General features: G+C 40.6%; 1 protein-coding gene across 3 annotated transcripts in view; it reads right to left on the reverse strand.

Moving 5' to 3' along the window:
- Positions 1–21,437: 21,437 nt before the first annotated feature.
- Positions 21,438–23,289, reverse strand: part of ARMH4 (armadillo like helical domain containing 4) — a 183,384-nt gene continuing 181,532 nt past the window's right edge. For all 3 annotated transcript variants that reach the window (XM_053603563.1, XM_053603562.1, XM_053603561.1), the window contains 2 exons: positions 22,401–22,535; positions 21,438–22,164 (listed from right to left, as the gene is read on the reverse strand). In XM_053603563.1, coding sequence (XP_053459538.1) covers positions 22,096–22,164; positions 22,401–22,535 — 204 coding nt within the window. In that variant the 3' untranslated portion in view covers positions 21,438–22,095. The remainder of the gene's footprint in view (positions 22,165–22,400; positions 22,536–23,289) is intronic.

Consider the following 23,289-nt stretch of genomic DNA (forward strand, 5'->3'; position numbering starts at 1 on the left):
ACAAATTCTATACTCACAGTCTCTGGTTGCCCAGCGAGACAGGGGGTGTGGCTTCAGAATATTCGGTAGTGAGCTGTATTGCTAACAAAAGAGGGCTGCTGTTTTATGCCAGGGAACTGCTGCTCTGGTGCAGCTCCCCTTTGGCCAACCGTCCTCTCTCCGCTCCTGTGCTCCAGAGTCTGCACCGACCAGCTGCAACTTGGCACTGTCTACACCCCTCAAGCAATCGCCCAAGAGTCTGGACTCCTGGGGGACAGGCCTGTAGACCTTGGAGCAAGAGCAGAGGGGAGCATGGGGAGCACTGGGAGCCTGGGGTTGCAGGCAGAGAACACACACAGTTTTATGTCTGGCCGTATTGTCACCAAAAGATGGCTGTTGCACTGTGCCTCAGGGAACTTTAACTCTCCTTCTGGATGGGAGCCTCTGTGGAAAGCTGGCTTCAGTCCCTTCTTTCCTTCCTTTTTTTTTTTCTTCCTTCTTTCATTCCTTTCTTTTTCCTTCTTCTTTCCTTCCTTTTTTTTTCCTTCTTTCTTTCCTTCCTTTTTTTTTTCCTTCCTTCTTTCCTTTCTTTCTCCCTTTATCCTATATGGACATAATAGCAATTTGGGTTAATTAATAAGGAGCTACACATACCTATTACCTCAAATAGGATACTCCGGATGCATTTGTATAATGGTGCCTTAGAAAATAAATGCTTATTTTTCTGTGTGTAGAAATTAAGCAACCAGATCATATTTCCAGCTGTGTTAAGTGCCAAAGTCTATATTTATCAAAAAGCATAAAGGATGTCTCTCCTCAATCCATCCTCAGCTTGTCAGTCTAACAGCCGCCCCTTAAAGAAGTGTGTGTCGGAGTGGGGGGCGGTGCAAGTATGCAAATATGGCACTTTTATTAAGTCAATACTACTATTATATTTTGCTTTAAATTATTTCCTATTCCTCAAAATTTATAGTCATCTGAAGTCTATAATTAAAGAAGATATTTGCTGAGTTTAAGCTCCTTTAAAGTAATGAAGCACTTTTTACCTCCTCATCCATTTTGGACTTGAATTCCCTCCCAACAATGTCCATCCTACCCAGCGTGGGGTGACTTCCTCTGATGGAGAGGATGGAGCCAGGACATGTTCATGCAGCCTCATGGCTCCTCCTACTAACCATCTTCCTCCTCTGCATTCTTCTCCTTGCTTTTCCTTGCCATGTTCCCATGCATCAGTCCATTTAGAGCCTGGGCTCCCTCTCACCCTTCCTCCTAATCCCTTGTGCCATTTTTACATCTGTCTGGTATTATGATTTTTCCTTCCATCCATCATATTTCTTCCATTGGAATCATACCTTCCATACCCTAAAAGGTCGTGGGGTTTTTTTCAATTGTAATCCTGCCTTTTCAGATTTCTCTGTGGTCACGACAAAACCTGTCTTGCAAAGCCTGCATACCTATAACCATGCACAAATAGTAAATCTTGTCTCCAAATGCTGTTTTCTGGCAACTGGAAAGAACATTAATTATTCATATCTGCAGAAATCACAGTTGCCTGTGGATGATTTTAATTCGCTCCCCTCAGTTGTGGCTTGATTCAAAATTAGGTGTTTCTCTTGGACATCTATAAGAGGAAGCTGGCAGGAGGTGTGCAGACAGTGGCACTGGGCAGTCAGAATGACCCATGCTGCCATTTTTCTGATCTCTCCATGGTGTTTTTATTTATAATGCTTAGCCTCTGGGAAGAAAATAATAAAACAAATAACTAGCTTTAATTGACTGTGCTAAAATTACTTTGAATATGTTCTAAAATTTGGCTTTAAAAATGTCTCCATGGCAGTTTGACCTATGGTAAGAGATACAGGTACTTTCAGAAAGTGTTTCTGGAAAACCACATTCAAGGCAGTTTATGAGCTGAAGCCAAGGCTAAGGCATCACCGAGGGACTCCATTACCCTGGGATACTAATTAACTCCATGTATTGCATAGAAAGTAAGCCAGCAGCTACTGAAAGAAGCAACTTACAGGAAAGAAAAAAACTAAAGAGGTTTTAAAGAAAAACAACATCTTCTGGTTAGAGAAAAAGACATCAGGACCATGGAGTAGACCCTTTTCTCTTTCTCTTCCTATCAGCTTCTGGTCTTTCCCTTCACCTGCTTTTCCCCTTTCTCCATGGCAGGGGTGATGTATTGGGCAGCACGCCTAGAGAAAGAGTCTCTTCCCACAGGGGCTGACCTCTCTGTCTCTTTTTTTTAATGATAAGAACACACCATTAAAATCTACCCTCCTAGCACAGTCCCAAGTGCACAGTACAGTATTGCCAGCTGCTGGTGCTGCACTGTACAGACATCTCTGGAACTCATTCATCCTGCATAAAAGAAACACAACTAATACCTCCTCCCAACCCCTGGCAGACACCCTTCTCCCTCCACTTTATGAGCAGGACTATTTTAGGTACTTCACATAAGCAAGTTTCTCTGCTGCGACTGACTTAGCTCCCTCAGCACGTCGTCCTCCAGGGTTATCCGTATTGTCACAGTGGCAGCATTCCCTTGTTTTGTAAGGCTGAAAAATATTCTGTTGTGTGCATGCATCACATTTTCTTTGCTCATAGACACAGTGTTTCCACATCTGAGCTATTGTGAATAGTGCTGCAATGACTATGGGAGTGCAGCTATGTCTTGAAGATCCTGATTTCAATTTTTTTGAAACATGCCCCAAAGCAGGATTACTGGATCACATAGTAGTTCTTTTTTAATTTTTTTTAGTATCTTCCGACTGTTCTCCATTGTTCATTCCCAGCTACAGTGTAGAGGGTCCCAGTCTCTCCACATCCTCACCAACACTTGTTACCTTTTGTTTGATTTGATAATGGCCATCCTTGTAGATGTAAAGGTGATATCTCACTGTGGCTTTAATCTGCCTGATCTCTTTAGTAGGAAGCTGTTTCCTAGGGAGGTGCTTTCCCAGCTGTGTTCTTGGTGCATGAGAACCCCAAGTTCCTTCCCTAGAGATTAGGATTCAATAGATCTGGATCAAGGCCTCAAACCTGTTTAACCAGTATCCCAGGAGATTTTTTTCTTTTTTTTTTTTAATTAAATAGTATATGGGTACAAACAATTAGATCACATTGTTTGTGTTTGTTAGGTAAAGTCCAATTGTAGTTGAGCTCTTCTCCCAAAAGGTGTGCCATGTACTCTTACCTTGTACCCATTAAATGAGAGCTCACAACACCACCCCTTACTGGAATTTAATTATGTTTATTTTTTCTTGTGTTGGTGTGTAGTTGTTCATCTACTAGTTTCATATTAGTATTGAGTACAATGGATGCCTGCATTTCCCATCTTTGTGATACTTTCCTTAGGAGGATGTTATCCAAACCGATCCAGGTAAACACAAAAGATGGAAAAAAAAAAAAAAACATTTATAAATGGGCAAGAGACATGAACAGAAACTTCTCCCAAGAGGACAGACAAATGGCTAACAAATGTGAAAAAAATGTTCATCATTCCCTAATCATCAGAGAAATGCAAATCAAAACCACCCTGAGATGTCATCTAATACCAGTGAGAATAGCCCACATCCCCAAATTCCAAAGCTGTGGAGATGGGAAAACTTGTACCCTGCTAGTGGGACTGCAAACCAATACAATCTCTATGGGAAGAAGTATGGAGAATCCTCAAAGAGCTCAAAGTAGACTTCACATTTGATCCCACAATCCCATTACTAGGTAAATACCCAAAAGAAAAGAAAAATCATTTTGCCATAAGGATATTTACACCAGGACTTTCTTATGAGCTGGAAAGCTTGGGACACATGGCCTCTCCGACTGAGAGTAAGTCCCAGTCCCTGCCCCTGCCTGGGGATGCTCGGCAGTTCTAAAGAATATGCTCACAATTGAAGATGCAATGGTCAGCCCTCCTTGCCAGACAGCCTTACTTGTTTCTCTGTTAAATATTGTAAGCCTACTTATCAGAATCAAGAGTTCTCATTTTATTTTTAATGTGCCAGTATTCCAGGTGAACCCTGAAGTGCCATTTATGCTGTGCCATTGGCCAGCACACCCACCTGGTGGCAGCCTCCTTAATCCCAATCCCAGGTTGTGTGTAGAGCATGGCAAGCTTTTCTGATCCTCTTAATAAGCTAAACCAACACTGAAAATCATTGTTCCACAGTCACAAGCAAAAAGGAAAATGCCCCAAATAAACACACCAGTTGTGGCATCCCCTAACCTTCCACTCAATCTAGATATTTAAATGAACTTGACCTTCTTTTGAATAGTCACATGTCCCAAAAAAGTCTACAGACACATTTCTGCTTAAACCTAAATTCATATATATGGCATCCACCCAGAAAAATATGTGTCTATTATTTTGAATTTATTATACCATAGTTTCAAGATTCAACCTATTAGCCATGAGACATCTAGTTAAGACTCCAGACTGGGTAGCCTGAGGCAACAATGGCCATTAGTATCACCCATGTGTTGCTGAATTAGGTGGCCTGATGTGTATGATCCATGAACAGTTTGTCAGAAACACAGAGACCACAACACCACTTCGTGCACACTCACTCCTAACCTTAGGGCACTTAGAGAAAGGGCTGCCCTTAGAAAAGGAGAACATCCTTTATGCAGTAGCAGGATGTCTCAATTCATGAAATTACAAACTACTTACAAACGTCATGGTTCTGAATTCCATTTTTAAAATCTGACCTTGAGAAATTTTTAACTTCTATTTGACTGTACAGAGATTTTCATTTCTCTTGATCAGTTTCACACATTTGCTTACATCATCTGGCAAAAAAAAAGTAAAATTATTTGATGAAAACATTCTTGTGAGCAAGCCACCATTCAAGAATGGATTCTGGGAAGGATTTCCTGTTAGTCTCATAGAAATAAGACAAGTTTACATGACTGTGAAGAAAATTAACTGAGATGGAAAGGAAAGAACTAGTGCAGGTAAAAGAGAAATTAGAAAGGCATCATTCATTTAACAAAGACTCATATTTGACCATATCAAATAATCCTTGACCAAGAAGTTATTTCTTTAGCACCTTTGTTTTAAAGAATCACTCTGGAATGTCATTACTTCTCCAAAATGCATGAGAAGGACACTGACTTTAGACAGGGATACATGGCTTTAAGTCTACCAGGAACCTCATGCTGATCCTCCCTGCACATGGCTGTGGGTGGTCATTTCATGTCTCTCTTCAGTCAGAGGGGAGGATAGAGACACATGTCCTCCTTCTACAAGGCCTGGGAAGAGGACCCACAATGTGCCTCGAGCACAGTAGGACAGGCTCTAACAAATGCGGGACAAGTGTTTGTATTATTAGTAATCTTTATTTTTTCACAGAAATGATTCCAATCTCTACTACAAAACACAACCAAATGGAAGTCCCAAGCACCCATATTGAAAAAGGGCATTTGAATATCCTGTTAGGTATAGAGCAGGAATCACATTCCAAAAGAAATTAAAAAATGTTCTAGAATATTCCAACATCCCAACGTTAGCTGACCGCTGCCTGGAAAATCTTCCACATTGCTACTCTTTGAGAATGAAACTGTCCCTCAGGGCCCCTCATGAACGAGACCAAGAAAAATATGACCCATAAATATGTTGCCGAATGTCGTTAAAATAGATCTGATCAATGGAGAACTGGTGATAGCTTTTTATTTTTCTTCAATTTTCTGTTGTGAAGAGTGTTATGTTTAAAAGATATTTTGGATAATTTGATTTGATTTATGGACTTACTTAATATTCCTTTCTTCCTTCTTTTCAAGCCCTCTTTTTAAAGAACTGCTTGCCTTTCCTATTTATTTTTAGGTGATTTTTTTTTTAAAGACTTATGCAATACTTTTTCAGGTGAAACTTAGTAGATTTTGCTGATAAATTAGAGCATTTAATAACAATTTTTTTCAGATTGATGTGTCGACTATTTGCTAAAGACTATTGGCTAGTTCTTTAAGGTGTGACAAATGACAAATACCAAATGGCAATACCTTGTTTATGCAGCTTTGGTACTTAACATTTTTCAAAGGAAAAAATACTACTGTAAGTTGAAAACAGTTGACACATAACTGTAAAGTATGCAAGTCTGTGACTATTGGCAATATTATCTCAAAGGCATAGATAAATAAAGTTTGTTTACTATAAAAAAAAAAAGATAAAATAAAACAGCCCAAAAACAGTGGGATGCCCTAAGAGAGGCTGGTTTTCCACAGCTCTGCTATGCACCAGGGCTCTGATGAACAGTATATTTTCTTTTCCTTTTTTTTTTTTTTTTTTTTTTGCTTTCTTATTGTTGGGGATTCATTGAGGGTAGAAGAAACCAGGTTGCACTGATTGTATTTGTTAGGTAAAGTCCCCCCTAGAATTGTGTCTTGCCCCCAAAAGGTGTATCACAAACTGAGACCCCACCCCTGCCCTCCTTCCATCTCTCTGCTTTTTCTTTCCCCTACTCCCTCCACCTTCTCTCTCAATCTGCTCTCCCCTTCTCTCACCCCCCACCATGTACTGGGTCATTAATTGTCTTCATATGAGAATTGAGTACATAGGATTTATGCTCCTCCATTCTTGTGATGCACTACTATGAATAATGTCTTCCAATTCCATCCAGGTTAATACAAAGGATGAAGTTTTAATAGCTGAATAGTATCCCATGGTGTACATATACCACAGCTTGTTAATCCATTCCTGGGTTGAGGGGCATTTAGGCTGTTTCCACATTTTGGCCATTATAAATTGAGCTGTGATAAAAAGTCTAGTGCAAGTATCCTTATGATAAAAGGAGTCTTTTCCTTCTGGGTAGATGCCCATTAATGGGATTGCAGGATCAAATGGGAGGTTTGGCTTGAGTTCTTTGAGGGTTCTTCATACTTTCAAAAAGGTTGTATTAGTTTGCAGTCCCACCAGCAGTGTAAAAGTGTTCCTTTCTCTCCACATCCACGCCAGCATCTGCAGTTTTGAGATTTTGTGATGCGGACCATTTTTGTTGGGGTTAGATGATATCTCAGGATGGTTTTGATTTGCCTTTCTCTAATAATTAGTGACAATGAGCATTTTTTCATATATTTGCTAGCCATTCGTCTGTCTTCTTTAGAGAAGGTTCTATTCATGTCTCTTGCCCATTGATATATGGGATTGTTGGCTTTTTTCATGTGAATTAATTTGAGTTCTCTATAGATCCTAGTTATCAAGCTTTTGTCTGATTCAAAATATGCAAATATCCTTTCCCATTGTGTAGGTTGTCTCTTTGCTTTGGTTGGTGTCTCCTTAGCTGTACAGAAGCTTTTCAGTTTCATTAAGTCCCACGTGTTTATTTTTGTTGTTGTTGCAATTGCCATGGCAGTCTTCTTCATGAAGTCTTTCCCCAGGCCAACATCTTACAATGTTTTTCCTATGCTTTCTTTGAGGATTTTTATTGTTTCATGCCTTAAATTTAAGTCCCTTATCCATGCTGAATCAATTTTTGTGAGTGGAGAAAGGTGTGAATGCAGTTTCAGCCTTTTACATGTGGATATCCAGTTCTCCCAGCACTATTTATTGAATAGAGAGCCTTTCCCCCAAGGTATGTTCTTGTTTGGTTTATCAAAGATTAGGTGGTTGTAAAATGTTAGTTTCATTTCCTGATTTTCTATTTCATTCCAAATGTCTATGTCTCTATTTTTTGTGCCAGTACCATGCTGTCTTGTCCTAAAATCTGGTATGGTGATACCCCCAGCTTTGTTTTTATTACCAAGAACTGCCTTAGCTATACGGGGTTTTCTCTGGTTCCATACAAAACACAGAATCATTTTTTCCAAATCTTGAAAGTATGATGTTAGTATTTTAATAGGGACGGCATTGCATAGGCAGATTGCTTTGGGAAATATAGACATTTTAACAATGTTGATTCTTTCCAGCCATGAGCATGGTATGTTCTTCCATTTGTTAACATCCTCTGCTATTTCCTTTCTTAGGATTTCATGATTTTCTTTATAGAGGTCCTTCATCTCCTTCGTTAGGTATATTCCTAGCTATTTCATTTTCTTTGAAGCTGTGATGAAGGGAGATGTGTCCTTAATTAGCCTCATCTTGACTGTTATTGGCGTATGCAAAGGCAACTGACTTGTGGACATTGATTTTATATTCTGACACATTACTGTATGTTTTGATGACTTCTAGGAGTCTGTGGTTGAGTCTTTGGGGTTTTCTAAGTATAAGATCATATCGTCAGCAACGAGAGAGAGTTTGACCTCCTCTGCTCCCATTTGGATTTCCTTTATTTCCTTGTCTTGCCTAATTGTATTGGCTAGAACTTCTAGCACTATGTTGAATAGTAATGGTGACAGAGGACAATCTTGTCTGCTTCCAGTTCTAAGAGGAAAATCTTTCAGTTTTACTCCACTCAGTAAAATATTAGCTGTGGGTTTGTCATAGATAGCTTTGATCAGTTTAAGAAATGTGCCACCTATGCCTCTACTCTTCAGTGTTCTAATTAGAAAAGGATTTTATCAAATGCTTTTTCTGCATCTATTGAGAGGATCATATGATCTTTATTTTTGCCTCTGTTAATATGGTGGATAAAGTTTATGGACTTGCATATGTTAAACCAGCGTTGCATCCCTGGGATGAAACCTACTTGATCATGATGTATGGCTTTTTTGATGATAAGCTGTGATCTATTGGCTAGGATTTCACTCAGAATTTTTGCATCTATATGCATTAGTGAAATTGGTCTGAAGTTCTCCTTTTTAGTTGGGTCTTTTCCTGGTTTTGGTATCAGGGTGATGTTTGCTTCATAGAATGTGTTGGGGAAGATTCCTTCCTCCTCAATTTTTTGGAATAATTTTGCAGTATGGGGAGCATGATGGTGGACAGGATGGATGTGTAGCCCACCTCTCCCAAGCCACCAGGTGAGAGGAAAGGCAGTCTGGACCTTCCCTGTGTGTGGATTATTGGAGTGGACAGACAGCTGGAGACGCCCAGCGAACTGGCAGTTTGCTATATATGAGGAGTAATTTAAAATCACAGACTCTGTTGTAGAGATTCTTCCCTGTTCAGTGGTGCCAGCCAGCAGGCCCCTCCCCTACAGAGGTCAGCAGCTTGTAAATGCTGACAAAATCCAATTGACAAATAATCCTGAACTGAGGGAGGCTTCCGAAAGGAGAGCCACTCAAAACCATGAGGAGCTGGGCAAACTGTTGGACAATTGAAGGGAAGGGGTCCTGCCCAGGAAACAGACATTTTGAACTACCCAAAAGGGCGGGCACCTTTCCCCCAGGCATTGGAGGGGGCTGGCGGTTCAGGCTGCTCAGCAAACTGGCGGGCGCCCATCCAAATGGGAAACTCTGATCCATAAAACTCAGAATAAGTCCCCCGAGCGCTCCAACCATGGGAACCGGCTTGAAGCCTAGGACCTGGCTTTGGCTTCTGGAGCCGCAAAGCTACTGAAGCCGTGGACCGGACCGGCTTTGGCTGCTGAAACCGCGGGAACCAGCTATAGGAGATAGAGCCGGGAGCCCGCCAACGAAAGCGCTAACTCAGCACCGCTCCCCTTATGGCCGATTGCAGTCGCCAGTTTGCAGGGGAACCTGGGAACAGAGTGGAGGGACTTAGGAAGCGTGGACACCTGCACTGAGTGGGAAAGTCGGTCGCAAGTGCTGTCTGGAAAAGAACAGCCGAGGTTGCACAATTCTTAGGTGACAATCTTTTACGGAAACTCCAAAATGGCGATCGGCCATGGAAGGTGGTTACCATGGTAACAGTATAAACTGTAAATCAGGTATAAGTCTCAGAACCACTCACAGCACCACCTGGTGACCAGAAAGTATATCGCAGTATGAATATATTCCTATGAAAGTTGATTCCTACAGCAGACATATAGATATTTATAGGTATATTTCTACACACAAGAATATTTTTGTAGTTGGTGCCTTTTTTTTGTTTTGTTTTGTATTGTTTTTTGTTTTCGAGGGTTTTTTTTTGTTTTGTTTTGTTTTTGTCTTTTTTCCTCACCATTTTCTTAGATGAGATTTCAATAATTTTTTATTATTACTTTTTATATAGATATCTTTTATTTCTATGTCTTCTAATTTTAATTTATTCTTTCTTCTCATTTAACATTCCTTCGAACACCACTTTTTTCTCTTTTTTTCCTTTCTTTCAATTATTTTATGATTATCACTATTTTTATTGCAGTTGTTCTTATATTGCTGTTCTCGTGGCTGTTGCCTGTATGTCTATGTGTCTCCATCTGTCTCTGTATCTATGGGCCCATGTGCCTGGTAACCTTTGTATCTGTTTATTTGTTCATTTGGTCCAAATGAGTTTGGTGTTACGACCTGCAACTCTGAGCTCCTAACACTCCCCTCCACTCTCACTCTGTGATCTGGAGACCTGCCCCCCCAAGAGTCCAGATTCTTGGGAGAACTCTCGAGAGGTGTAGATGGACCTGGACTGCAGCTGGCCAGTGCTGACTCTGTAGCAAAGGAGCAAGAAGACGATGGTCAGCTGAGAGGGAATTACACTCGAGCAGTGGTGCCCCGAGGTGCAGAGCAACAGCCGTCTTCAGCAATAACAAGGCCCACCCCCAGATAACCCATAGCCTCTCCTCCTGTCTTCCTGGGCAACCGAGCATCGTCTCAGATGGCAACCACCATGGAACAGACCTGGGACTGAAACACAGGCCCCGTGAGTAAAGGGTTTTCCTGAGACGGTACCGACCTGGGTGGAACACGGGGACTAGAAAACACACCCGCAGAGCTGGGAAATTCCCAGGGTGGGGCTGATCCAGAGGACCGCTCTACTGAGCCTAAGAGGCACCTGGCCCTTAGGGGATCACCAGCCTATAGACAAAGGAGGCCAAGAGGCTACAGCCAACAACTGATTGTGCTGCGAATACAAACCCGCAGGACTAAAGACAGGGCCTGAGGCACAGGGTCTGGGAATTCAAATCAGCCTCTCCTCTGCAGAGGAATCTGGCAAGGTCAGAAACAAACTCCCACAGGGTTGTTCCCTTCACCCAGTAACATAAACTAAGGGTGGGGCTGGAACTGAGTGAACACCTCCAGCCTCCATCAAGTGCCCGAGGTTGACAGGCCACACCACCCCCTGCTGGATAAAGACAGAGAGTAGCAGCCTAGTCGAGCAGACACAGACTACCCTGTGACTTAGGCAGCTGCAAACCCCTGAGTATCTGCTTACTGCAGACAACTGACTGGGTCACAGCCCTGTGGGGCTAGCAGCGACTGGGTGTGACAGAGCTGCAAGGTGGGGAAGGAGGCATCAATCTTCCCAGACTGATCTATTTACTGGTGGCTGTTTTTGACTCCACGCAGCACTGGAGCAATCCATTTTAGAGCAGACACCAGACCCCTGTGATCTAGTTCCCAGGGACCTCTTGAACTCTCCCACCCGAGGCAGCTGCTGACTGAGACGATTGATTTGGACCTTTTGAACTGAGTCACTCACCTAGGGACTATCCAGGTGGTGCCCTGGGTGTGTGGTTGTACGAAGGTTTGATTTTCCTTTTCCATTTGTTGCCTGTGGTGGGTGGGGTGACTTAATTGCTGGTATTTCTCCACAGCTGAGACTTCAACCCAGAGTAACTGTTTCACTAGGGTCACATAGAAACAAGCTGAAAACAAGACAGAACCACTTAGCCCCTTTACACCAAACAGGGCCCCAGTTTCTCAGGCCACAGCACTGTATGGGTCCTCCACAAAACACCAGAGGAAAATCAAAGGGAGTAAAACAATCATGGGGCGGAATCAGCGGAAAAACTCTGGTAACATGAATAACCAGAATAGATCAACCCCCCCAAGGAAAGATATGGCAGATGTAATTCACAAACAACTGGCTGAGATGTCAGAAATCGAATTCAGAATTTGGATGGCAAACAAGATTAACAAAATGGAATTAGGAATTCGTGGAGAAATTCAAAAGCTGTCTCAAGAATTTAATGAATTTAAAGACAAAACTTAGACACACTGAAACAAGAATTTGCAGCCCTCAAAGATATGAAAAATACAGTAGAATCCCTTAGCAACAGAATGGACCAAGCAGAAGAAAGGATCTCCGACATCGAAGATAAAGCCTTTGAATGCTCCCAAACTCTCAAAGAGGAAGAGAAATGGAGATCAAAAATGGATCACGCACTCAGAGAGCTCTGGGATAAATGGAATAAGGCAAATATCTCTGTCATAGGAATTCCTGAAACAGATAAAGTTTCTGCCACTGGGCGCAGAGGCCCTTCTGCATGAAATTATGAAAGAGAATTTTCCAGACATGCTTAGAGAACCTGAAATTCAGATAGCAGATAGCTTCAGAACCCCAGCACGACTCAACCCCAATAAGACATCCCCCAGGCATATCATAATTAACTTCACTAAAGTTCATATGAAGGAGAAAATTCTCAAAGTAGCCAGGCGAAAGAAAACTATTACCTTCAAAGGGAAGAACATTAGAATGACTGCAGATCTCTCTGCTGAAACTTTTCAAGCCAGAAGAGGGTGGTCATCAACGTTTAATCTCCTCAAACAAAATAACTTTCAACCTGGAACTTGTACCCACCTAAACTGAGTATCATTTACGATGGAGAAATTAAATACTTTAATGACATTCATATGCTAAAGAAATTTGCCATAACCAAACCAGCTCTTCAGGATATTCTCAGACCTATCCTCCATAATGACCAACCCAATCCTCTACTACAAAAGTAAACTCACTCAGAAACTTCTGATCAAACTCCAACTTCCACAATTGCAAAAGGATTAAAAATGCCCACTGGACTTTCGAAAAACTCAATACCCAAAATTTCACCAAACTTATCAATACTCTCCATTAATGTGAATGGCTTAAACTATCCTCTAAAGAGGCATAGGTTAGCTGACTGGATACAAAAACTCAGGCCAGATATTTGTTGTATACAAGAGTCACATCTTAACTTAAAAGACAAATACAAACTCATGGTGAAAGTATGGTCATCCATATTTCAGGCAAATGGTAACCAGAAAAAAGCAGGAGTTGCAATTTTATTTGCAGACACAATAGGCTTTAAACCAACAAAAGTAAGGAAGGACAAAAATGGTCACTTCATATTTGTTAAGGGTAAGACTCAATATGATGAGATTTCAATTATTAATATCTATGCACCCAACCAGCATGCACCTCAATTTATAAGAGAAACTCTAACAGACATGAGCAACTTGATTTCCTCCAACTCTATAATAGTCGGAGATTTTAACACTCCTTCGGCAGTGATAGATCGATCCTCCAACAAAAAGCTGAGTAAAGAAATTCTAGACTGAAATCTAACCATCCAGCATTTAGATTTAGCAGACATCTACAGAACATTTCATCCCAACAAAACTGAATACACATACTTCTCATCAGCCCACAGAACTTACTCCAGAATTGATCACATCTTAGGTCACAAGTCTAACGTCAGTAAATTTAAAGGAATAGAAATTATTCCATGCATCTTCTTGGACCATCATGGAATAAAACTTGAGACGAGTAACAACAGGAATCTGCATACACATACAAAAACATGGAAGTTAAATAACCTTATGTTGAATGATAGCTGGGTCAGAGATGAGATCAAGAAGGAAATTGCCAAATTGCTGGAACAAAACGACAATGAAGACACGAACTATCAGAACCTCTGGTACATCGCAAAGGCAGTTCTAAGAGGGAAATTTATAGCACTGCAAGCCTTCCTCAGGAGAATGGAAAGAGAGGAAGTAAGCAATTTCATGGAACATCTCAAGAGACTGGAAATGGAAGAACACTCCAACCCCAAATCCAGTAGAAGAAAAGAAATAACCAAAATCAGAGCAGAAATAAGTGAAATTGAAAACAAAAGAATAATACAACAGATCAATAAATCAAAAAGCTGGTTTTTTGAAAAGGTCAACAAAATAGATAAACCTTTGGCCAACCTAATCAGGAAAAAAAAGAGTAAAATCTCTAATCTCATCAATCAGAAACGACAAAGACAAAATAACAACAGACTCCTCAGAAATCCAAAAAATCCTTAATGAATATTACAAGAAACTTTACTCTCAGAAATACGAAAATCTGAAGGAAACTGACTGTTACTTGGAAGCACGTCACCTTCCCAGACTTAACCAAAATCAAGTGGAAATGTTGAACAGGCCCATATCAAGTTCGGAAATAACATCAACCATACAAAATCTCCCCAAAAAGAAAAGCCCGGGACCAGATGGTTTTACGTCAGAATTCTACCAAACCTTTAAAGAGGAATTAGTACCTATATTACTCAACCTGTTCCAAAAGGTAGAAAAAGAAGGAAGACTACCCAACACGTTCTATGAAGCAAACATCACTCTGATCCCCAAACCAGGAAAAGACCCAACAAGAAAAGAAAATTATAGACTAATATCACTAATGAATATAGATGCAAAAATATTCAACAAGATCCTAACAAACAGAATCCAGCAACATATCAAACAAATCATACATCATGACCAAGTCGGTTTTATCCCAGCGTCTCAAGGCTGGTTCAATATACATAAAACTATAAATGTAATTCAGCATATAAACAAATTAAAAAACAAAGACCATATGATTCTCTCCATCGATGCAGAAAAAGCTTTTGATAACATCCAACATCCCTTCATGATCAGAACACTTAAGAAAATTGGTATAGAAGGGACATTTCTTAAACTGATAGAGGCCATCTACAGCAAACCCACAGCCAATATCATAATGAATGGAGTTAAATTGGAATCATTTCCACTCAGATCAGGAACCAGACAAGGCTGCCCATTGTCTCCATTGCTCTTTAACATTGTAATGGAAGTTTTAGCCACCGCAATTAGGGAAGAAAAGGCGATCAAGGGTATCCACATAGGGTCAGAAGAGATCAAACTTTTGCTCTTCACAGATGATATAATTGTATATCTGGAAAATACTAGGGACTCTACTACAAAACTCTTAGAAGTGATCAAGGAATACAGCAGTGTCTCAGGTTACAAAATCAACATTCATAAATCGGTAGCCTTTATATATACCAAAAATAGTCAAGTTGAAAAACAATTAAGGACTCTATCCCATTCACAGAAGTGCCAAAGAAGATGAAATACTTGGGAGTTTATCTAACAAAGGACGTGAAAGATCTATATAAAGAGAACTATGAAACTCTAAGAAAAGAGATAGCCGAGAATGTTAACAAATGGAAAAATATACCATGCTCATGGTTGGGAAGAATCAACATTGTTAAAATGTCCATACTACCCAAAGCAATATGTAATTTCAACACAATCCCCATTAAAGCTCCACTGTCATACTTTAAAGATCTTGAAAAAACAATGCTTCGTTTTATATGGAATCAGAAAAAAACTCGAATAGCCAAGACATTACTCAAAAATAAAAACAAATCAGGAGGAATCACGCTACCAGACCTCAGACTATACTACAAATCAATAGTGATCAAAACAGCATGGTACTGGCACAAAAACAGAGAAGTAGATGTCTGGAACAGAATAGAGAACCAAGAGATGAATCCAGCTACTTACCGTTATTTAATCTTTGACAAGCCAATTAAAAACATTCAGTGGGGAAAAGATTCCCTATTTAACAAATGGTGCTGGGTGAACTGGCTGGCAACCTGTAGAAGACTGAAAGTGGACCCACACCTCTCACCATTAACTAAGATAGACTCTCACTGGATTAAAGATTTAAACCTAAGACATGAAACTATAAAAATACTAGAATAGAGTGCAGGGAAAACCCTTGAAGAAATTGGGTTGGGCGAGTTTTTTATGAGAAGGACCCCCCAGGCAATTGAAGCTGCTTCAAAAATACACTATTGGGACTTGATCAAACTAAAAAGCTTCTGCACAGCCAAGAACACAGTAAGTAAAGCAAGCAAACAGCCCTCAGAATGGGAGAAGATATTTGCAGGTTATGTCTCTGACAAAGTTTTAATAACCAGAATCCACAGAGAACTCAAACGCATTGGCAAGTAAAGAACAAGGGATCCCATCGCAGGCTGGGCAAGGGACTTGAAGAGAAACTTCTCTGAAGAAGACAGGCGCACGGTCTTCAGACATATGAAAAAATGCTTATCATCTTTAATCATCAGAGAAATGCAAATCAAAACTACTTTGAGATATCATCTAACTCCAGTGAGACTAGCCTATATCACAAAATCCCAAGACCAGAGATGTTGGTGTGGATGTGGAGAAAAGGGTACACTTTTGCACTGCTGGTGGGAATGCAAATTAATACATTCCTTTTGGAAAGAGATATGGAGAACACTTAGAGATCTAAAAATAGATCTGCCATTCAATCCTGTAATCCCTCTACTGGGCATATACCCAGAAGACCAAAAATCACACCATAACAAAGATATTTGTACCAGAATGTTTATTGCAGCCCAATTCATAATTGCTAAGTCATGGAAAAAGCCCAAGTGCCCATCAATCCACGAATGGATTAATAAATTGTGGTATATGTACACCATGGAATATTATGCAGCCTTAAAGAAAGATGGAGACTTTACCTCTTTCATGTTTACATGGATGGAGCTGGAACATATTCTTCTTAGTAAAGTGTCTCAACAATGGAAGAAAAAGTACCCAATGTACTCACCCTTATTATGAAACTAATTTAGGACCTTCACATGAAAGCTATAACCCAGTTACAATCTAAGAATAGAGAGAAGGGGGAAAGGTAGGGGAGGGAGAGGGGAGGTAGGTGGAAGGAGGGAGATTAATGGGATTACACCTGCGGTGCATCTTATAAGAGTATATGTGAATCCTAGTAAATGTGGAATGTAAAGGTCTCAGCAAAATAACTAAGAAAATGCTATGAAAGCTGTTAACTAGTGTGATGAAAATGTTTCAAACGATCTATGAACCAGGTGTATGGTGCCCCATGATCATATTAATGTACACAGCTATGATTTAATAAAAATAAAGGAAAAAAATAATAATAATTTTGCAGTATGGGAATAACTCTTCTTTGAAGGTTTGATAGAATTCTGGTGTAAAGCCATATGGACCAGGGCATTTTTTTTGTTGCTGTTGGGAGATATTTTTGTTTCTTTGTTCTCAGTGCTTGAAATTGGTCTGCTCAGGAGATCTATTTCTTCTTGGCTAAATCTAGGGAGAGGATGTGATTCCAAATATTGATCCATTTCCTTCACATTGTCAAATTTCTGGGCATAGAGTTTCTTGTAGTATTCATAGATAATCTCTTGTATCTCTGTGGCATCAGTTGTTATTCCCCCTTTATCATTTCTGATTGAGGTTACTATAGATTTTCGTTTTCTATTTCTAGTTAGTCTAGCCAATAGGTTTATCTATTTAGTTTTTCAAAAAACCAACTTTTTGTTTCATTAATTTTTGAAATGATTCTTTTGTTTTCAATTTCATTAATTTCTGCATTAATTTTGGAGATTTCTTTTCTTCTGCTGGGTTTAGACTTAGTTTGTTCTTCTTTTTCCAATTCCATAAGATGGCTTGTGAGTTTGCTGATGCACTCTCTCTCTGTTTTTTGGATGTAGGCATCTATGATACATTTTCCTCTCAGGACTGCTTTTGCTGTATCCCACAGGTTTTGGTAACTGTGTCATCATTGTTGTTATGCTCAAGGAAGTTACTAATTTCCTCTTTTATTTCTTCCTGCACCCAACTGTCATTCAGCATAAGGTTGCTTAATTTCTATACCTTCATGTGGGGTTTAATGTTTTTGTTGGAGTTGAGTTGCATTTTTAATGCCTTGCGGTCTGGGAAGATACAAGGTAAAATTTCAATTATTTTGATTCTGTTGAGGTTTGTTTTGCATCCTAAGGTATGAACAATTTTGGAGAATGTTCCATGGGGAGATGAGAGGAATGTATATTCTTTAGCTTTGGGATAGAGTGTTCTACATACATCTATCAAGCACAGTTGTTCTAGGGCAGCAGTTCTCAACCTGTGAGTCGCAACCCACAGGAACTGTATTAAAGGTCCGTGACATTAGGAAGGTTGAGAACCACAGTACTAGGAACTCATTTAAGTCCCTTATATCTTTGTTTAATTTCTGTTTGGAGAATCTTTCCACCTCTGTAAGAGGAGTGTTAAAGTTCCCTGTTATTATGGTGTTATCAGATATCATATTGCTCAGACTGAGTAAGGTCTGTTTCAAAAATCTGGGAGCATTTGAGTTGGGTGCATAAATATTTAGAATTGAAATGTCTTCTTGTATTTTTCCCTTGACTGAGATGAAGTGTCCATCCTTGTCTTTTTTTACTTTAGTTGCCTTAAATCCAATTGTTACTAAAAATAAGATTGCAACCCCTCTTTTCTTCTGAATTCCATTTGCCTGAAAAATTGTCTTCCAACCCTTAACTTGGAGTTTTAATTTGTCTTTTGAGGCTAGGTGTGTTTCCTGTAGACAGTAAATGGATGGCTTGAGTTTTTAATCTAATCAGCCAACCTATGCCTCTCCAGTGGGAAATTCAAGCCATTAACATTTATTGAGATAATTGGTAAGTGTGATAGCATTCTATTCATCTTATTTTGTGAAAGTCCATTGCTTGGTTTTGTCTTTTGCATCACTGTGGAAGCTAGTTTCTGTCCTTTAATTTCTGGGTGCTTACTTTGCTGGTGGTCCATTGATATGGTCAGTGTGTAGAGCAGGTTGAAGTATTTCCTATAGAGATGCTCTTGTTGTGGCAAATTTCCTCAATGTTTGCATATCAGTAAAAGATTTGATTTCTCTGTCAATTTTAGTTTAGCAGGATATAGAATTCTGGGCTGGAAATTGTACTTTTTAGTAAATTAAAGGTAGCTGACCATTGTCTTCTGGCTTGAAAAGTTTCATTAGAGAAGTCTGCAGTCACCCTGATGGATTTGCCCCTGTAGGTCAATTGGCGCTTACTCCTGGCAGCTTAAAGAATCTTTTCTTTTATCTTGACTTTGGACGTTTCATCACAATGTGTCTTGGAGAAGCTCGGTTAGAGTGGAGGTGACCTGGGGTCCAGTTTCTCTCTGAAAGGAGTGTGTCAGAATCTTCAGTAATATTTGGGAAATTTTCATTTATAATATTCTCTAGTATGGCTTCCATTCCTCTGGGGCATTCTTCTTCCCCTTCTGGGATACATATAACTCATATGTTTGAATGGTTCATAAAGTCCCATAATTCTGTCAGTGAATGTTTTGCTTTCTCTCTCTTTTTTTTTGCCACTTTAACTATCTGAGTTATTTCAAGAGTTTTGTCCTCTACCTCTGAGATTCTTTCTTCTGCATGGTCTAATCTGTTGTTGATACTTTCCATTGCATCTTCAAGTTCCCTAATTGCTTCAATTCCTTCAGCTTTGCTATATCCATTCTATATTCTTCATATCATTCATCTCTTATTTGATCTGTTCTTGGATTTCCTTTTGGTTATTTTCTACTTTCTCGGAAATTTCCTTCCTTGTTTTTTGGGTTATTGTCCACTTTCTCAGCAATTTCCTTATTTTCATCATCTGTATTTTAAATTCCCCTTCTATCATTTATAACATTTCTTTATAGGTGGAATCCTCTGCAGTAGCTACCTCACAGTCCCTTGGGGACATTGCTCTGGACTGGTTTTTCATGTTGCCAAGATTTTTCTGCTGATTCTTCCTCATGAGTGTTTTCTTTTATTTATTTCCTTGCCCTAATTTTCCTTTCACTTCCTCTTGCTCTTTAAGTTACCATGCCTCTAGCCTAAGGTTTTGATGAGTCCTTTTGGTACAGGACTAAAAAGATGAGAAGGTTGAAGAGCAAGAAGGGAAAAAAGATTTTAAAAAAAGAAAAAAGAGAAAGGAGAGGAGGGTGAGTAAAGGGAATACTGACAAAAAGAAGAGTGGCACAGAAAGAGGGACACAGGAGTAAAAGAAGTATACAGTAGAATACTTTGACCCACACCTTAAAAACCCCCAACCTCTGTGGGTGCTGGGTTGGGTGGTTCCCTAGAGGTCAGTAGCTCTTTGCCAGCCTGAGCAGACATAGTACCCCACCTCCACCAAATAAAGAAGAAAGACAAAAAACTATAAATCAAACCAAAGCAAACAAACAGAAAACCTTACAGTATAAAATTGGGGGGGGGACCAAATAACAGGGGCAGAAACACTAGCAAAAATTAAGTTCTTATTATTAAAGAAGGCAACAATGGAAAATTATATTTACCCTAGAAAAATGAAGAAATGAAAGAAAAATGTAGGGGGGAAAAGTTGAAAAAAAAAAAAACAAACTAAATCCAAAAACAAAACAGTGTATATATCTTGCTGAATATTGTCTGGGCAACAGGTGATCTTCTGGGGTATGAGATGCTAATCACAATGCTGATACAACTGTATGAGATGGAGACTGGAGGCCACTGCTGACTTCTTTGCCCTCAAACCCCACAGGGTTGAGAGCCTGAATCTCTCCTCAGCCTGCTTAAAATGACACTTTAAGCCTTTAACCTTGGAAAAGAAGAAGCTTTCCTAGGAAAGCATTTGTTGCTGGGATCTCTCCTGAAGTGGCTGCTGTCTTATCCAGTGCATCAAAACTGGCCTCAATCTATGTCCTTAAGGGCCGAAAATGCAAGGCAGCCCTCCTATTGCCAAACACTGAAAGCTCTGCTCTTCCCTGGCATCTCAGTCCCGGCCTTTGGAGCTGCTCGCAGTCACTAGATCACTCACCCAAGGTCTCCCAGCCGGAGCCTCACTCTGTGACTCTGAAGGAAGAGCCTGCAGGGGCAGTTTTCCCACAATGGCTGCACGGGGCCCACAGCTGAACAATGTTAGCTCTGTTCTGCCTCAGCAGCTCAGTCCTGAGCCCTGGACAACACTTAAAGTCATCCACACTCTCATCCTAGTTCTCCCAAGGCAATTCAACCAAGTTCCCAAGTCCAAAAAAACACAAAACAACCCCCAGGGAAGGCTTTCCCTTTCTGCAAACTCGCTGCTGCTATTGTAGTTACAGCTGTGGCATCCTCAGACCGACTGCAACCACTTGCCCATTCTCCACTGCTTTTGTCCTCCTCCTAGGGTCCAGAAGTCTCTTGATGTCTCCCTATGCCCCCAAAGGGATGTGTATGGGCAGAGCCCACAAGCCAGAAATGCCTGGAGTCTTTCCTCCCCAATCTCACTGTTCCCGGTTGCAAAGAAGCTGTTACTCAGCCGCCATCTTGCTCCTCCCCGCAGAGTACATTATCTAATAAAGCTGAACAAGGGGCGATGGTGGCTTCCCATGGCCAGGACCCCAGACTTGAAGAAGCAATCTTCTCTGTACTGGTCACAGCAAGGGCCAGGCAAGCACAGAACCCGATGGCAGAGAGAAATGCGCTGGGAGCTTGCCTGCCCTCATTTTCCTCTTAATTTCTTCCTTATTTCTTCCTTACAAACTCAATTAGTACATAGAAAGAGCACTGCTTACTGATTACCTACTGAGCTGCACTGCACTACTCAAGAAAGCAAGCAGACAATAAGATTGAGAGACAATTTAATGTATTATTTGTGGTACATTTTTTCTTTGCCAAGAATAAAAATAAAACACACAGTGAAAAATAATAAAACTAGGAGACTGAAGTACATAAGGCAAGTACTACATACAAATCTACGTAACCCTAGTGTGCAGAGACATCTTCTTGACCAACAAGATTTCATGCCAAGCTGCTGCTAGTTTGGATGCAAATGCCGTCTCTACCATTGCCAACAGGCCTGTGGTCTCCCGTGTGCGGACTGCAATCACGAGAAGTTACTCTGTTTTAAGATTTCTATTTCAAAGTCCAGCATGGCTTGGCAGCGACAATCGTTATACTGAATGCACATAATACAAACCAAGGAAAAATACACAAGTGGAAAAACACAAAATGTTTTCTCTACTTAACCTAGCAGTGCCTACCCAGCAGCATGTTCACTGCACCTCCATCACCTGCAGCCCACGGTCGCAGGAAATGCACCACATGGTAAAGCCAGACACTGCAGGTGATGTGTAGGATGCAGCATGCCTTTTCTGCTCAGTGCTAGAGAAATCTACTACCAAGCAGATTCTAGGACCAACAGCCTGAGAGCAGCATTGTGGCAGGATGTCATTCATTTTTATTTTTGCTCCAAAATAAAAAATAAAGTAATAACACTGTTGAACATCCCAATTAAACTTCCATCTGATTCAAAATTCATCTTCAGAGCTGTCGGCTAAGAGCATTACTCGATCTTGCATGCTGTTGAATTCTCTCTGCTAGAGAAAGAAAACAGAAAAGCATTAACTTTCTGCTGCAGAGCAAAGCTGAGAAACAGGCCCACTTTAAAAGACCAACAAAGGAAGCTGAGGCAGCAGCTGCACCGGCTGATCCAAACTGCCCAGCAGCTCAGTGCTATTCACACATCATTAGGCCCCATGTGCCTTATTAAGCAAATTACATAAGCCAAGAATGTTCTGAAACTGATAGGGCTTTGCTATTTCTGGTCCCATACCTTTCTTTTATGTCTTTTGAAGCCATTTCTCCTTCGACGATTCATAGCCTTAATGCTGTACAGCGCTCCCAAGATGAACAAGGCACCGGCTATGCCAACCCCCACGGGCACCAGCATCCCCGACACGTAACCAGCCTGTGCAGAGAGGGAGACCCGTGTCAGGACCCCCCCATCAGGCCACCGCTCAGGGGTCCTCTTTCCCTCTAAGCGACAGTGGGTGTCTAGTCACTCTGAATTTCCATGTTTGCTTTGTTATAAAATAAAATACAACCCAGAATAAATAAATAAATAGGGAGATGGCAACAGAGAGAGAGATGTGCCTATCTGGGGATATTTCAAATACTTAGAAGTAAGTATTGAAGTAAACCAGCCCACCTAGGGGCACCTCCAGCCATTTACTTATTACGCACATCTGTCAACACTAGTTTTTGATGACAAAAATATAATTTGTATTAAAGATGGATGAAGTAAGCTTCTAAGAATGCCAGCACTATTAAAATGCTATAAATCAGAAATATCGGCCAGAGTTGAGCTTCAAGGGGGTTGAAGTGTCCTCCAGAATAGTGTTTCTGGGAGGGTAAAAGGGGGCCTTAGCGGCAGTGGCGCTATCTCTCTCTCTCTTTCTCTCTCTGTCGGTCTTAGCTGCATTACAGCAAGAAAGACAAGACAAAAGGCTTGTGAGTAAAAGGTGAGGCTTCTGGAGACTATGGGAGGAAAGGAAAGTCTTCAAAGGCAAGAAGAGGGTGTCGGGTACGGTAGGAAGCAGAGAAAACAAAAACGAGGATGGAGCAAGCACATAAAATGGACTATTTCTATGAAGGGAATAATCTTCCCAGTGGACAAGACCAAAGGTGGGAATTAAGAGGGTGGGAATTAAGAGGTGGGAATT

Source organism: Nycticebus coucang, chromosome 9, assembly GCF_027406575.1.
Source record: "Nycticebus coucang isolate mNycCou1 chromosome 9, mNycCou1.pri, whole genome shotgun sequence".
In the NCBI taxonomy this organism is placed as follows: domain Eukaryota; kingdom Metazoa; phylum Chordata; class Mammalia; order Primates; family Lorisidae; genus Nycticebus; species Nycticebus coucang.